This window comes from Talpa europaea (genome assembly GCF_964194135.1).
Source record: "Talpa europaea genome assembly, chromosome: 16".
NCBI lineage: Eukaryota > Metazoa > Chordata > Mammalia > Eulipotyphla > Talpidae > Talpa > Talpa europaea.
Genome location: NC_140084.1, coordinates 17,534,728 through 17,551,288, shown reverse-complemented (window position 1 = coordinate 17,551,288; position 16,561 = coordinate 17,534,728). Strand labels below are relative to the sequence as shown.

Here is a 16,561-nt window from a genome sequence, read left to right as displayed (position 1 = left end):
CCCTAATGGCCGTGGAGGGCCGTGGAGAACCGAGGCCAGGTGAAGCCGGCCAGTGGCACAACTTGACCTGGGTTCCTGAGAACGGGTTACAGGCACCGGTGCTGCTGATTGAGTCTTTTGCCTTCCTAGGAACTTGAAGAGTGAGAGAAGAAAAGTTCCTGTGCTGGATCTCCCCGGCGGCGCTGCGGGTTGAGCGCGGCGATGTGAAGCTGTCCGCAGCCTCTGCGGCGCGGGTTCCATTGCTGGTCGGCCAGGGAGATACCCACATGGCGCGGCAGACCTCTCCTGTCGCGCCTGCTGCTCCCCTCAGCAGTGCTTTAGGTCTGTCTGCCTGTTCTGCTCCCCACTCTGTCTCTGGTGAATCCTCTCACCCTCCCATGCCTCTGGCCTGTACCCCAGCTCTTGTATAAATAAATCTTTAAAAAAAAAAAAAGTATAGTGCTCAGGTACTTCCCAATTTTTGGAAACAACCGAAGAGTTCAAGGGCAGGAGAGGCAATAATTGTACATTTATTACATTACCGTTTATTACTGGGGGGATACACTTTTCATTTTGCACCTCATTTTGTCCTCAAAACAACCTTAAACGGTACATACTATAAGTTTGTCCCATTTTGCAGAGAAGTAACTTACCCTGGGTCATATTACACAAATGAAATGATTGCTGTATTCATTTAGGAAGGCTAGATTTACTTGCTTATGTTTCAGCAGCTGAAACTGGATATGCATATAAAATAAAAACACTTAGCACAGTACCGGCCACATACTAAGTGCTCATTTTTAGAGATCCTACCTAATGCACAGTAAATTTCTTTGGCTGCAGAGGTCCTGCATGTGCATTTACTACTCTGTTCCCAAGACTGCATTTGAATGCAGTGTCTCCGGAGCATCAAGCACACAGACTTCTTATCTCCTTAAGGATGCAGCCTCAGTGACGCTACCATAGGCTAGATAATACAATTTGTGTCTTTCTTATTTTGGCTCCAGTTGCTCATCCTTGCTAAGCACTAATAGGGAGGGTCTGACAGCCTGGGGACTTGCAAGGACTCTGTGCAGACCTAACAGAGGCACTGAGGCACCAAGAACCTACTGAATGTGTGCAAACAGGGGCAGGTACTCTGAACGATTATGATAGTTGGCAAGGAAATTAACATTACTAAGTCCTACAGACTCAGTGCCTCACTCTGTAATAACTGAAGTATCTATGTCATGAGCTAATTAAATCTAAAACATATTATTTTACATCTCTACAACCTGTAGACAATACTATCACACCTAATTGTTTAGCCCCCTTACGATATACTTGTACATCTGTGTTTTGAGCCTGTGATTGTCATCAAAAGTAACAGATGTGGCAACTTTGAAGTATCTTAATTCACAAATTGGTATTTTCTTCTGTTCGGTCACTGGCTAGTAACTCCACTCCCAATTTTCAGTCTTCTTCTAGCAGCTGGATGAGTACCTCTACATCCTTCAATACTAATTTTACCCCTAGCTTTATTTTGTCATCCCATTCGCCCAGATTTATTCACTTTTTTTTTTTAGAAAATATTTATTTATTGGGCCTCCCCGATGGCGTAGCAGGTTGAGTGCCACGCTGGAAAGCTGTCCACAGCCTCTGCAGAGCTGGTTCGATTCCCGGCCAGTCAGGGAGATTCCCATATGGCGTGGCAAACCTCTCCTGTGGCGCCCTCTGCTCCCCTCAGCAGTGTCTTTGGTCTGTCTGCCTGTTCTGCTCCCTGCTCTGTCTCTGGTGAATTCTGTCACCCTCCTGCACTTCTGGCCTGTACCCCAGCTCTCGTATAAATAAATAAATCTTAAATAAAATATTTATTTATTTATGAATACAAGAACTGGGGTACAGGCCAGAGGTGTGGGTGTGTGTGTGAGGATTAACCAGAGAAAGTGTGGGGAGCAGAACAGGCAGCTCTATTGACATATACTGCTGAGGGGAGCAGCGGGAGAGACAGGAGAGGTCTGCTCTGCCATGTGGGTCAGATCCCTGGCCGGGGATCGAACTTGTGCTGCTGTGCTGCGAATAGGTTGTGTCTTAATCCCTTACGCCACCAGGGAGTTTCTTCTTCACCTTTTGATAATTGTAACATGTTTATAACTATCTTGGTATATCTATCTTGTTCTGCAAAGGAGTTTATAGCCCTAACCCTTTGCAGAAGAGGAGAGGGACTATATTTAATGTCATTACAAAAGGACATTCTATTTAGTTATGATCACTGAAGAACTTTCATCAAAAGTGACTGAAGTACCAGTTTTTAAATATCTTTATTCAAAAGTCCATATATAAAATTGGTCAGTCTGAATGCCACATATATGATAAAACAGAACAGGAAAAGTTTTTACAACAAAACAAGTATTTCATAGAACTGAATCATCTGATATATTACTCTGGCAATCAAAATTTAGTTGGCCCAAGTTTACCCTCTGAATTGGACCAATTAAAGGATTCTCCTAGAAAATTTTAAGTTGGGTACAGTTTTGTGGTTCTTTTTGTGATCCAAGGCTTAAGAGTAAATTCTTAGAAACCAACAATTGGAATCAGGTCTTCCCAGGATTGAGGAGAGACAGGCATGGATAGGACACTGGATATATAAACCAGTGTGTGACATGCTTTACTCCAGAGCATTCAGATTCAAGGTCAAGTCTGGAGCCATCTGTCTATATATCCTCGTACATCTTAAAGGCCTACACTGTTATGCTTTGCAGGATACAGTGGAGAAGGGGACATACCAAGGAGTATGAAAGAACCAGTTCCAACAGCTATGTGAACATTTAATTGTCAATATTAAGGATTAATTTTATAATACAAGTTTATAGACAGCAGTTATCCAGTTAGTCCTTAACTGAAATGTGTGCACAATAAAGGAGCTGTTGTGCTTACAATACCACACACACCTTATTTATCTCTAATTTTAAAATAATTCATGCCCTTGTTGGGTATGCAAGTGAGCAGTGGAGAAAGTGGTGCATCTGCAATACCTGAAATTAAAAACAGAGAAAAGAATAAAATAAATAATTATAATGGGAAAGATTTGGGTTAGTTTAAAAATGGCCATGATTAGGGAGGGTCATGGATGCCTATTAAGCCAAGAAGCAGGATATGCAAAATAAGGCATGGTGGGATAGCTGCCTGGAACCCATGAGAAAGCTCAGAATCATTAGTCAGCAAAGGAAGGATCAGATACAGTATATTGTTACTTCTTTTATTTACCAGCTGGTGCTAAGGTTTTCAATGCTTCCAGAAGATGTGGGCTAGAGAACTTTATTAGGCACCGGATGGGCTCCTCTCTCTCAGCCAAGATGCCTCCATTTAAGTCACTTTTGAATTTCGTTTCAAGCTGTCAACAAATATATTTATAAACGACTATTACATATATCATTTGGAATGGCAAAAATGTGATGCAATCAGATTTTGCTAATAGCAAACATGGAAGACAATCGTACGTTAATAACACACAAAATGTCAAGCGTGCATGGGCCCTGACACACAGGAGACTCTGGATGTCAATTCTGCCCTCAGATACCCTTTACCTGAGCATTAAGTTTGCATTCTTAATGGAAAGGGAATCTGTCATTTCAAAATAGAAATGTCATGTCTTTTGAGCCGTGATTTCTTTTTAATTTTTTATTACAGAGGATTTAAAAAATATGCAAAAGTCAGGAGCACAGTATAATGAGTCCCATGTGCACATCACTCAGCTGAAATAACCATGTTTGTTTCATCTCTTATCCCATTTCCCACTCCTACTGCTCAACCTGAGTGGAGTATTTTGAAGAAAATCCAAGACATTATAGTATTTCAGCTATAAATATTTTAGTATATATCTAAGAGAACCTAAAAAAGAGCTCTTTTAAAAACTTAACCTCCGTAACCATTACCACAGTTAACAATATTAGTAACAAGTCCTTACTATCATCAAATATCCAAGTACTGTTGCTTCAGTAGGTACTTGGCTCTTAGCTTCTAATTTCAGATTTTTTACTTAAAGTGATCCTTAAAGTTTAAGAGTGGTAAGCAGAAGAGTGTGTTATCTTGGCAGCTCACTCAGATGGCTTAGAATAATGAGTGATTAGGAAAGAAAACAAATGTGGCAAAATGTTAACAGTTGGTGAATTGAAACGGAAATGCACTTCTATGGCAATCCTACTTTTCATAATAGAAAAGGTAGGGAAAAAGTAGTATCAGGGATGAGCAAATGTGCACCCTGACTTGCAAGCTACAGCGATTCTGAGATGTGTATGAGGGGAAGTTTTGCTGATTGAATTTTACATATTCTAGATCAGCAGTTCTCTCATTTCAGTGTGCGCAATCAGCTACAGGGTTTGTGAAAACAGATGGCTGGGTCCCATCTCCAGAGCTCCTGACCCACTAGGAGTGGTGTGTGACCAAGAATCTGCATTTCTAAACCATTTCCAGGTGATACAGATACTGCTGATCCAACCACACTTGAGGAACCGCTATCCCAGAATATAAGCTCTTTAAAGGAACTGGGTGAAAACCTGCCATCCAGAAAACCCAATTTGAAAGGTGTCAGCTAGCTTTTCCCACTAAAAACGAATCCAGTGGGTATTGAGCCTGAGTGAGTGCATGGAAGGCAGCATTAAAGTGTGGCCAGCAGCTACAGAAAGGTGAAGCAGAAGGAGTTTTATTGGAGGGCTTTTGGGGGCGGTTGTGTGAGCATGGACTTAGGGTGATGATATAAACCTTGAGTTTTGCTAGGGGATAGCCTTTACCTGGCCTTCCTGGTGGGCAGCATCACACTTCTGTAACAGTAGCATGTTTGCAGTACTGACTAGGCTACTGGTTTTTCTCCCTGTGATGCCAGCTGGGCTATGGAATGATTTATTTATTAACTTTTTCATTCAGCAAGCATTATGAGCCCTGACTATGTGCAAGTTTTGGTCTAGATGTGGATTTTCTGGACTAGAAAGGAATGCCTACAATTTTTTCCCTTAAACATACAGACCAGTCAGTTATACATAACTGAATTAATATGTAAAGTGAACAAAAAGGCAAATTCAAAATTTCCAAAGGTCTCCTTTGCTAATGAGAACTTGAAAATATGACAAAGAAGTCTATTTTATCTCATAAATTTCTATAATATTAAAGTGATGAATGAAAAAAATGAAACATTTTTTCTTAGAACTGTTCTCCTCTAAAAGTTTTGTTTTTTTTTTTTTGGTAAAAAATATTGATAATTTATAGTTAATGTTGATAGTTATGCCCTACCTTATATTGTGCAAATTCCAGTCTTGGTTGAGGATAGTCTCCAAAGGTTTCTTGGGTCACTCTTTGGACTCTCTCTTTTTCTATTCTGTTTTCATGAATGATCCTCAAATCCACTACAGATGGAAGATTCCAAAAGAAACAGCTGTTAGGGATATATTTCATCCTTAAAGTAATTTACTTTTATTCCTAACCTTTCAACTTGTTTGTATAATTTAAAAATAATTGCAGTTTCTTCTCTTGATTGTAATCATTTCTTATTATGGAAAACACAGGCTGATTGAAAAAAAGAAAAGAAAAATCACACATAATTCTACCACAAAAATATAACCGTTAACCGTTTTAATGTTTCTGTCTAGCCCTTTATTTCAATGAATAAAAAGATATGTATTTTTTAAACTGGTTTTATAAAACACACATAATTTTGTACCCTGCTTTCTTTACTTAACATGAATTCACTAGCAGTTTTTATATTACTGGAGTCATAAAAACATTTCTTTCCTTCATTCCATTGCCAAGTACTGCTGATAGGAAAATTTTCAGTTTTATAAATCTGTATTGTACCCCACTATTTCTCTGAACTTTTGGATCCACTCTAATAGTTTCTCACTCCATTCTCCTGGGTTTTCTAGGGAGATACATGGTATTAGTGAGTAGTGACCAGTCACAATTCTGTTATTCAAGTGGTTAACGCAGTATATTAAGTGCTGGCTGTGGAAGCAGACAGATTCAGATTTCATGCTTGGTTTTGCCAGTTCCTAGCAGTATGAATTTGCCTAGCAAGTTATTAACCCTCTTTGACACCCAGTTTCCTGATGAATAGGGCTACTGTGAAGCCAATACACACAGATATCTTAGTGGGGTTCTTGGTGCAAAAGAGATGCTCAGCAACTCTTGGAGAATTTTGTTTTTGTTGTTATTATTAGATGCCATTCTAGTAAGTTCTAAAAGAGACCACTGGTAGCTTAGCTTTCTTCCTTCAGTGGAAACTTAAAATTTCAGTTTTCCTGAAAGCAGTAAATAAACCTAGCACAAAAATATTTTACTGAATGACAGAAATCTGAAAAGGACAGGACTTCCAAATTTCACTTTTATATTCAAACACATACTATTCATATCTAGCCCGAGGCTTCTTTCTTGTTGAGATGTAGTAGAGCTGTGAGTTTCAAACGTCTAGGAAAAAAAATAAGAAAGTGAATGTCTTGCTAATTTTAATACCTTGAAGTATAGCCATTAAACAGTTTTAGTATGTCAAATCTGATTTCTACCTTTCCCAACAAAAAGAAATCTGCGTCACATTCACAATGAGTGATTATTTCTCCTAGAGCAGAAGACTGTTGGCAGATTGTGGGGGCTAGCAACATGGCTATTTTGTTTGAGGAGCTCTGCACTTTAACAGAACCATGGATGTGGGAGAAGTATAGGTGGTAGGTGCAAAAGCTGGGAGACTCAATGGCAGTGGTACACTGTAATGGCTCAACTTCGCAGCTAGGTCTTTAGAACTGTAAGAAACTCACTGAGATTCCATTTGGAAAGATAACTTTCGGACTCTCAACCCTCTTCTCTCACTATCCCCCACTGAAGCTATTTTACTTTATACAATTGTTTGACAAGGTAATTTTTTTCTAGGAATTGAACGGTCAGAAAAGTCGGTATCAATTTAGTGGGACGGCACGGGGTTAAAGGGGTTGCTATGTGAGAAAATCATCACCTAACTTCTTGAAGGCAGATTTTTTTCCCCCCTTAATGAGTTGCCTACAGAGCACCATTGCTTCTATCTACTTAGAATAGATGACATTAAGTGTGTATATCTGACAGCTCAGAGATAGATATAGAATATTAATGATTGTCTAAACATGTGAACACATAGAGCCCATAGAGAGGAAACAAAATGTTGAGCCTTGAATATTCTCATTAGAGGGTAACAATGCACTCAGATATTTTAACAAAATATCTGTGGTTTCCCCTGTACCTTAACCCTTGAATCATTTTTTTGGCTGATGGGACAAATAAATTACTTCTACTTTTTTCTTGCATGAATAATATATAATTAGCTTTGAAAGAAAGTGTCAAGTTACTCTTAAGAGAAAATAAATTCTAAGTGGAATCACTGATTTAGAAATGGGTCTATAACATGGAGTTCAATGAGCAATAAGCAGTGTAAAACACAACGATGAAAAGAGAGATATTGTTTCCTTTCATATTAACTAACTGAAATCTTTCTCCACTTAGTAATACTGAAGTGATCTTCTTTTACTGGAGGTGAACTTTCCAACCTGCTCAGTGACTTCTAAATCATATGTAAAAGGGAAAATGCAGACTTCATTTTAAAGAGTCACTGATTGTCTCACCTGATTATACTGTTTAAAAACAATAGCCTTAAGAGAGTCCAGATATCGGCTTCTGAGGTCCATTTTCACAATCTGATGGTATTTGCTAGCAATTGTCAATGCCTTGAAAGGAAAATGAGAAGAGTATTAGGATTGCCAACCCTATATTTATATTTGTGCAAGTAAAATGTAGAAGCCGTAATGAATAGTTTCCACCTAAGACTGAAACGAAATCCAGAAAAAATTTAATCTTATGGCCTGTTACTCAGCTTAAAATAAACAAACAAACAAACAGAAAAAGTGGCTTATGGCATTAAGACCCTTAAAGGCAGTCTTTTTAACCAGTAATTGGTTCCATACCTGGCCCAGAAGGGGTACAGTACTCTTCAGAGAGGTGGCAGAAATGAAGGCATAAGGAGTCTGGGAATAATACACCATGTAAGTAGGCTTGTACTGGTTTGGCTTTTTATACTGTGTTCCCCAGGCAATTCGAATCCACACTGCATCGTCCTCAGCATCTCTGAAGCTGACCGTCACCTTATTGAAAGAAGATTTAAGTTTCCCAATGAGAAATTTCACTGTGGCAGTGCCCACAGGTGCCTTTTAGGGGGAAGGACATTACTATAATCTTGTATACACTGAGATCTGAAAGTCTTTTCTACTTTTCATTATAGTGTTGGGGTGAGGTCTCTGGGAAATATTTTGTTGTTGTTTTGTAAAGATGTATCTATACCATGCTGTCTTCAGGAAGAAAAAAAAATTAGAAATCTGAAATTGGTATGACATCAATAATTTCTTGGGCTTGCCATAATAAACTGTTTCTCCATCTGTCAATGTTTCTGAGGGCAGACTTACAAATGAGATGCATTCTTTATAAGGAAGCTTTTTCAGCATTGAGTACAGACCTGGTGTGCACTATAAAAAACGTTATAGTAAGATTTCTGTGTAGTAATGGGCTTAAATGTGCATAGGCATTTAGCTTAGATGGTTAAAAACTTTCTTTTTTTAACTTATTTATGCATATAAGAACTGGGGTGCAGGCCAGAGGTGTGGGGGTATGTGTGAGAGGAGTCACCAGAGAAAGACTGTGGGAGCAAAACAGGCGGATCTACTGAAATACACTGCTGAGGGGAGCAGCTGGAGTCAGGAGAGGTCTGCTGTGCCATGTGGGTCACCTCCCTGGCTGGGGAATGAACTCATGCTGCAGAGGCTGCAGATAGCTTCATAGTGCGGTGCTTAAACCCTTGTGCCACCAGGAAGGCCCTGGTAAAAACTACTCTAAAGCAAAGTTCTATGGTGAGACTACAGGAAGCTCTCCTTGGTTTTCATTTAATGAATAAAACACACTGTTCTACACTCTTTAAAATTTATTTATTTATATATATATTTATTTATTAATTAATTTATTTTTAAAGATTTATTTATTCATGCATACAAGAACCGGGGTATAGGCCAGATACACAGGAGGCTGAGAAGATTCACCAGAGACAGAGCAGGGAACAGAACAGGCAGACTGACTGAAATACACTGCTGAGGGGAACAGTGGGCGAGACAAGATAGGTCTGCTGCGCCATGTGGGACTCTCACTGGCCGGCCGGGATTCAACTGGTGCTGCAGAGGCTGTGGAGAGCCTCACAGCACTGCGCTCAACTGCCTACGCCACCAGGGGAGGCCCTGTTCTACACTTTTAAATAGGATTGCCAATTGTTTGAAATTCAATAGGCCATTCTAACATTATTAGTTTCCCCGTGGATTCAGCTTCTCCTTGGAGCCTGGACCCTGAAGAGGAGATACTTGAGACAGGTGTTCTTGGCTTGCCCAGGTCTCTCTACTTGCTCCCCGCTGGCTGTTATAGGAGCAAAGAAGGCAGTTTCTTTGAGTCTACTTTTATTGGCTTTATTCCAAAATTTCCTTGGTGCATCAGACAAGACCCCCTTTCCAGAGATGTGGTGGGGTATCTGTCCTTCCTGAGTAAGCTGCACCATGCATTGTCCAACAGGTGCTCAGCAGACCTCTATTGGCCTGAATGGAAGAGGACAGGCTCTTATTCTGAACAACCCCTTCGTGTCATGTTACACCACCAAAAATGCCTGCAAAATCTAGCCTGAATGCAGGAAATGAAGGGCATGCTTTACTAGATGGAGAGAATTGGTAGTATTCAACATATTTGCGTAGTCTCTTTAGCCCAGAATGAGGGTCCTTTAAATGGGGGCTAATGGAGGGTCTGTGGCCTCCTTGAATCTAGGCACAGTTGGGTGTGTGTGTCTACGTGTAAGCTTTTCTTGGCAGAAGTGCCAGAGTTCTTAACATTTTCACATATCCTGCCATTCCAAAATGGTTAAAAATCAATGGGCTAAGAAAAACATGTCCACTGTGGGTGCTACAAGGACACAGGATGTATCCCAAGCACTGAACGGTCACTGTAAGAGAGGCAGTGACAGCATATGTTCAGTGACAAGTGGGCAAGCAGAGAGGACGCAGAAGTTACAGACAGGGCAAGGAGATGGAAAGACAGGGTCAGGGGTCTGGGTGACAAGAGAGGGACACTGCTACTTGAGAGAGGATGGCTAGAGCATGGTCAGTGTGACAGAGGTTTGGCCTGCCTTTATAGGCAGGGAGGGTGAAGGTGGACTTAGGAAGGAGGAGAACGAGGCAGGGAGACTGTTCAATGGAATGGCAACTAACGACAGTGCTGTACCGACTGGCCCCCTGGCTCTTGGCTAGCTTCCCTATGGCTAAATGTTTGGATAACAGTTGAGTCACTCAGTCATGCTGCAAGCGCTCAGTACCTCGCGTGGCCGCTGGCTGGTGTCATACAGCAGCGACATAGAACCTGTCCATTGTGCAGAGTTCTGTTGGATAGTGCTGCTCTTCTAGAGGCATCTGTCTTTGAATTGAGAGGTGAGAGGGAAGTTTTCCTTGGAAATAGAATTTGTCTTTGATATGGAATAGAACAGTATGGACTGTTACTAAGGGAAATTATCACCAAAAATAAAAAAAAAAGTGGTAGTGAATATTAAGGACAAGAGAGGCCATGATATTGAATTTCATGACAATTCAGATAAATTTTGTTCTTACATTTTTTAATGCTCTCTGAAGAACTCTCTTAAATGCCCTTTTGAATTGTTCCATATCAAAAAGATCAGTGTCTGCACCTGTCAAAGTGAAAAGAAAAATCAAGGGAGCTACTATGTCTTCAATAAATACATCTGCAAACAGTCCCCCAGTAAGTACCTTGTCCAGCTTCAGAGCAGGAATGATCAAATCAATCAAATGCTCTGACCCAGCACCCCCAATACAGTTCTCATTTTCTCATAAGACAGTAATAATCACCTCCTTTTGGAAGAATAGAGATTTGAGAGGCACCTGCTGCTAAACATCTTTAAATCACCAAAATATCATATACTAATGTTCAGTTTAATATCGAAAACACAAAAATAAGAAAAAAAATTTTAAAAAGGAAAAGATTACCTGGTCCTTTACTCAGCTGAAAAACATCCCAAACTTTCTGGTGCTGATGAAACTGAGTATCTGAGAGAGGGAGGAAGAGCTTATTGCTAGGAGCAAAATACTTTCAAGTAGTGTGATTATAAATGTGATGATAAATATATATTTTCCATAATATGAAACCAGAGAGAATAATAGCAATTCACAAATTAGGTTACATAGTGTTTCATTCAAAATATAAATTTCATGTGGATTAAATTTACTCCAGACAAATAAGACAAATCTGAATCACCCTGTGTCATGGACGTCTAGCATCTGGTCTGCTTCCACAGAATGCCGCATTTATCCAGCACACCATGATGACCTGCTCCCTCAAACTGGTGGTTGCCTCACTATCCCCTTCTCTGGAGCCCCCTTCTCCTAGCACGTTGCCCATCTCCACTAACACGTTACCTATGCAGGTTGGCCCACCCTGATCATCCATCGCAACCCACCCTGCTTTGGTTTCCTTCAGCACACGTGTCACTTCCTGACTTCACACCACACGCTTAGGTGTTCATTGTATATTGCTTGTTTCCCTAACTAGAACCCCTTGGTGAAGAGGACTTTGTCTTCTTCACTGTTGTATTCCCAGTGTGAGCCACTGGTGGGAATTAAGCAATCACTCCATACATATGTGGTATCTCCCTCCCCCAGGTAGGGTGCTGGTCTGGCAGTTCTTGATTATCTAGTTTCGCTACAACAGATGTAATCCATCACAATGGGATGCTTGCCCAGGGGATGGTATCCAAAGGATTTTTGTCTCTTCCTGGTATTTTCTTACTTGGTTCTATTTTCTTACTTGGTTTCAGACTTAACTTGGCCTGTTTTTTTTTTTTTAAAAGATTTATTTATTTATTTATACAAGCACTGGGGTACAGTCAGAAGCACAGGAGGGTGAGAGAATTCACCAGAGCCAGAGCGGGGAACAGAACAGGCAGAATAACGAAATACACCGCTGAGGGGAGCGGCAGGAGAGGTCTGACGCACCATGTGGGACCCTCACTGGCGGCCGGGGATCGAACTGGTGCTGCAGAGGCTGCGGGCAGCTTTGCAGCCCAGCGCTCAACCGCTGCGCCACGGGGGAGGCCCTTAACTTGGCCTGTTATCTGACCTCTGATTAAACTTGTTGTAGTAACAGTGGAAACTGTAAAAAAGTGTTGTTAATTACGCCACTAAACATCCTGTCAAGGTTTATGAGGAGTAGCCAGGACTTAAACACAGATGAAGACATTTATCAAATAAGAATCTGTTTGAGACTAGTCTGTGATCTCTGTGACACACTTGGTCCCTGTCTCAATGAGGGACCGCACTGCACTGCCTTCTAGTTGCACAGGCAGATCCTTGAGCAGTGCCTGGTCCCCCCACTTACCCCCACAGGACCACGCCACATGCAAGTCCTGTCCGTTTTAATCTTTACATTTCTTGGCCCCATGTGCTTCTGTCCCTCCCACCTCTACTATCTTACCCTTTATACCATCAACTGCTTGGTCCACTCCAATGACTCCTAAAGGTCTCTCTTCAGTCTATCTGGTCTCTGTCTCTGCACTGTAATCAGAGTCTTTGACAAAACAAATTCTAATTCTTTCTTACTCATAGTCCTTGAAAGGTTTTGCATTCTTCTCAGGAATAAGACCAAATCCCTCAGGTGGCCTCTACACCTCTAAGGCTCACGTAAACTGGCCTCTCCTTCATCATTGAGCTCCTGTCCTCCATCTGTTCTCAGTTCCTGGGCACTGTCCCTCATGCTCGAGACTTCTTTACACCATACCCTTAACTCCTCCTGCTCCTTACCCACCCTTCTCGCCTTTGCCTCATTAATGCCAACACAGCCTCTGACTGGCAGCTCAAGTGTCATCTCGGGGAAGTCTTTCCTACTTCTGAGTACAGAAGCTCCCACTATGCTTTCATAACTCCCTTCTATTTTGTTGTAACACTTATTACAATCTGCAGAATGCATTTGTGTGACTAACAAACTTGTTTTTCCACAAGACTGTGATCTCTTAAGAAAGTGAAACCGCCTCTGTTTGGCTCACCAGTGCTGAGCACACAGCCTGGCACACAGTAGATACTTAATGAATATTAGAATATGTGCATGAGAAGTGGAACGATGCGCATGCTCCTTTTATGTCCTTGATATAATTCAATCACTAAAAATCAGACAAACTGAGGCCAATGTGTCAATAAATTCGACAATGTCATAATTGGAATGCAGTATAAAGAGATTTGTGCTACACTTCCATAGAAAACAATCAAAGAAAATAGTTAATAATTTATAAACAGCAGGTTTTGTTCTAAGCCCTTGACCTGCACTCTTATTTTCTCCTCCCCATAACCTTATGGGACATTATGATGATAGAAGTTTGTCGGATGGTAACACCAAGGTGCAGAGGTGGTCACTACCTTCCCCCACACTCGCAGGGAGGCTGTGAAGTAGCCTTGAATGGAACCTGAGAAATCTGGCTTTAGGCATCTATTCTTAGCCTTTATGCCATGTTGTCTTTTGAAGAGAAAAACAGATTGCAAAAAAAAAAAAAAAAAAAAAAAAAAGAGAGGGGCCTCCCTGGTGGCGCCAGGACAGCACAGTGAAGCTATCTGCAGCCACTGTAGCATGAATTCAACCCCCCGGCCAACCAGGAGCTACCCACATGGCACAGCAGACCTCTCCTGACTCGCTCGCTGCTCCCCTCAGCAGTGTATTTCAGGCAGTCTGCCTGTTCTGCTCCCCACTCTGTCTCTGGTGAATCCTCCCACCCTCCCACACCTCTGGCCTGTACCCCAGTTCTTGTATGCATAAATAAATAAATCTTAAAAAAAAAGTCAAACCAAGATACGAAGGGAGAAAATGAAAGGGGATAAAAGGGAGGAGAGCAGTACTGTAATAAGAACAAATTGTAAGAAATATATGTTCAGATTTTGTAATAATTTTAGAAAGACTAACAAATATTTCCTAGGTGTTAGTTATTGTGCTAAGAGCTCTTCGAATATTATCTCATTTCACCCTCAGAAGGATCCTGTGAAGTAAGTACTCCTATTCTTTCCATATTACTGAGAACTCTGGGGCTTAGGAAGGTGCTATAACTTGGCAGAGGAGACAAGACTGGTAAGTGACAGAGCTGGGATTTGAAAGCAGGACTTCTGATTCCAGAAGATGAGCCCTTACAAACTCACTCTCTGATAAAAATGGAGTGGCTAAAGGTAAATATAAATTATTATAACTTACAGATGATGTCTAAAAGTGCCACATCATTGAGACTTGCGCGCTTTTCCTAAAAGTGAAGATAAATGATTTCATAAATGTAGTGACAGCTTTGTTCCACCCCATTGACAGCACATTTTTAGTATTGCTTAGCCCATCCACCCCCAGTTCATATCCTGACAAAGGCAAAACTGTTATCCAACAATCTACTCATTTATCACTTTTAACATGATGTGTTTCAATCAACTTCAGGATAATTGACATACAATAAACAACACTTATTTTAAGTGTAAAAATTGATTAAGTCTTGACATATGGATGTACCCATGAAACCATCACCACAGTGAATATACCCACCAAATCCCCAAACTGTCTCCTTTCTTCAACCCCTCTTCCACCCTTCTCCTTTGTCACTTCTCTCCCCTCAGCCTCTGGTCTCAAGGCAACCATGGATCTGATTTTTGTCATTACAGATTATTGCATTTTCTAGACCTCATCATTTCACAGCTTAGCAGCTGCCTTAAATAGGAAGGCTGGAAGGCAGGAAGGAAGAAAGGAAAGAAGGAAGGAAAAAACCATGATGTTTCAGGTTAATCATTTTGAATATGGGCACCTCACAAAGCAGAAGCAAGTCCTGGACAAGAAATTCCTTTTTCTGCCGGAAGTTTACAGACTGCAACTGATTCTCAGACAAAAAATCCCAGGCACTTAGGATGGTCATCATTTCAGTCAATGGGATTTTCAAGATGGTCCTCTTGAGAAACTCAGCAGTATTTTCATCCATCTCTTTGGCACTTTAATAAAAATAGCACAACAAAGTATTAACCAAATATAAAAGTTAAACATAACTCTGAATTTTTAAGCATCAGATTTTTTTTGTCAGGATTTTGATGTGCAGGTCCAACACCCAAATGTCTACCTTTTTTCAGATACTCAGCAAACGGTCTTTCAACATAAGTTAATTATTTTCTTCTCAAACTATATATTTAAGTATGTTTTAGAATTATTAAAAATTAGTGCTCTCCCTCCTTTCTTGGCTAGAATAGTTTGATCTTTTGATGGCAATGATTTGTATATGACTCAATCATTTACTGGTTCATGTAACAAATTACTGAACACCTATAATTGGGCACAGCTAAATCTTTAACCAAAAAGTCAAAAATCCCTACAGGTATTGAGTGTTCATTGTAGCAGGGTGAGACAGGCAAAAGGAAAATCAAAAAAATATATTAAAAGTGCTAAGTGCTGTGGAGATAACATAGTAGTGTTAGCCAACTCTCAGCAGTGAAAATGCAGTAGGTTAGGTAGGGGTGGCATGGTGGGAAGAGTATGCCTCAAAAAGAAGGTGATACTTGAGGGGATCCTTGGAGAGTGAGTCATGTGACTCACTTATGGTAGAACTTTTCAGGCAGAGTGAACAGCATGTGCAAAAGTCATGGGGTCTTGAAGGAACAGAAGGAAGGAGGACTGCAGTGAGGTAGGAGGAGGAAGTGAGGTCAGAGATCATAGAGGGCTCTGAGCGCCACTGCAAGGATTGTAACTTTTACTATGACAGAAATAGGCCACTGGGATATCTTGCCAGAGGTAGGATATGTTGTCACTGGATTTTCTACGAAGATCAATCTGGCTAATATCTGAAAATGCAGTCCAGAGGGCAGTGAGGAGGCTACTCAATAATATAGGTAAAAGATACAGTGAACAAGGTGGGAAGAGATAAGATATGGATCTATGCTTTTAAGAGAGAGCCTGATGGACTTCCTGATGGATTGGATGGATAAGATGTGTGTTGTGAGAGAAAAAGAGGAATCAAAGATGATACAAAGGTTTTTACCAGGCAACCCAAAGAATGGAGATGGAGATGACTGGGGGTTGGAGAGAAGCTCAACACTGCTGTTTTGAAGCTGTAAATTTTAAGATGGTTAGATTCCAAGTAAAGATAATAAATAACCAGCTGGATTTATTAATCTAGAGGACACAATAAAAGCTTGAGGTGGAGAAGGTTGCAGTATCCTTACTTGCATTGTTGCCAATTAACAAAGCTATTATCTCACTTTTTCTGTGCCATGTCTGAAAAAGTTAGTCTTCAAATGTCCAGAAAGTCCTGAGTGCCAAATCTGGTGTGATTCCTTTAGCCACATACATGGGCAATGATTTTCCAGAACATAAAACAGTGATTGTCTTGTACTGTGGCATAGGCTTCTGAAACCTTTTATTAATTTCCTTAGGGCAGATGCTGTGGGCCAAGAGTGACAGCTGATCTCAGCTCTGCTACCTCATTTGGGGACAACAATGGGCCTCTTTCTCT

General features: G+C 40.7%; 1 protein-coding gene across 3 annotated transcripts; it reads right to left on the bottom strand.

Moving 5' to 3' along the window:
- Positions 1 to 2,910: 2,910 nt before the first annotated feature.
- Positions 2,911 to 15,046, bottom strand: CENPN (centromere protein N; the record flags this gene model as incomplete). Of its 3 annotated transcripts, XM_084256653.1 has the most annotated exons (10): positions 2,911 to 2,993; positions 3,226 to 3,352; positions 5,245 to 5,357; positions 6,351 to 6,414; positions 7,593 to 7,694; positions 7,932 to 8,108; positions 10,650 to 10,726; positions 11,043 to 11,102; positions 14,281 to 14,326; positions 14,870 to 15,046. In XM_084256653.1, the coding sequence occupies 10 exons, from the start codon at positions 15,038 to 15,040 to the stop codon at positions 2,911 to 2,913; spliced, it is 1,020 nt and encodes a 339-aa protein (XP_084112779.1). The 3 variants fall into 3 exon arrangements, with proteins under 3 accessions (XP_084112779.1, XP_084112778.1, XP_084112777.1); XM_084256652.1 differs by lacking the exon at positions 7,593 to 7,694 and having other exon boundaries at positions 14,870 to 15,040; XM_084256651.1 differs by lacking the exon at positions 11,043 to 11,102 and having other exon boundaries at positions 14,870 to 15,040.
- Between the last annotated feature and the right edge of the window lie 1,515 nt (positions 15,047 to 16,561).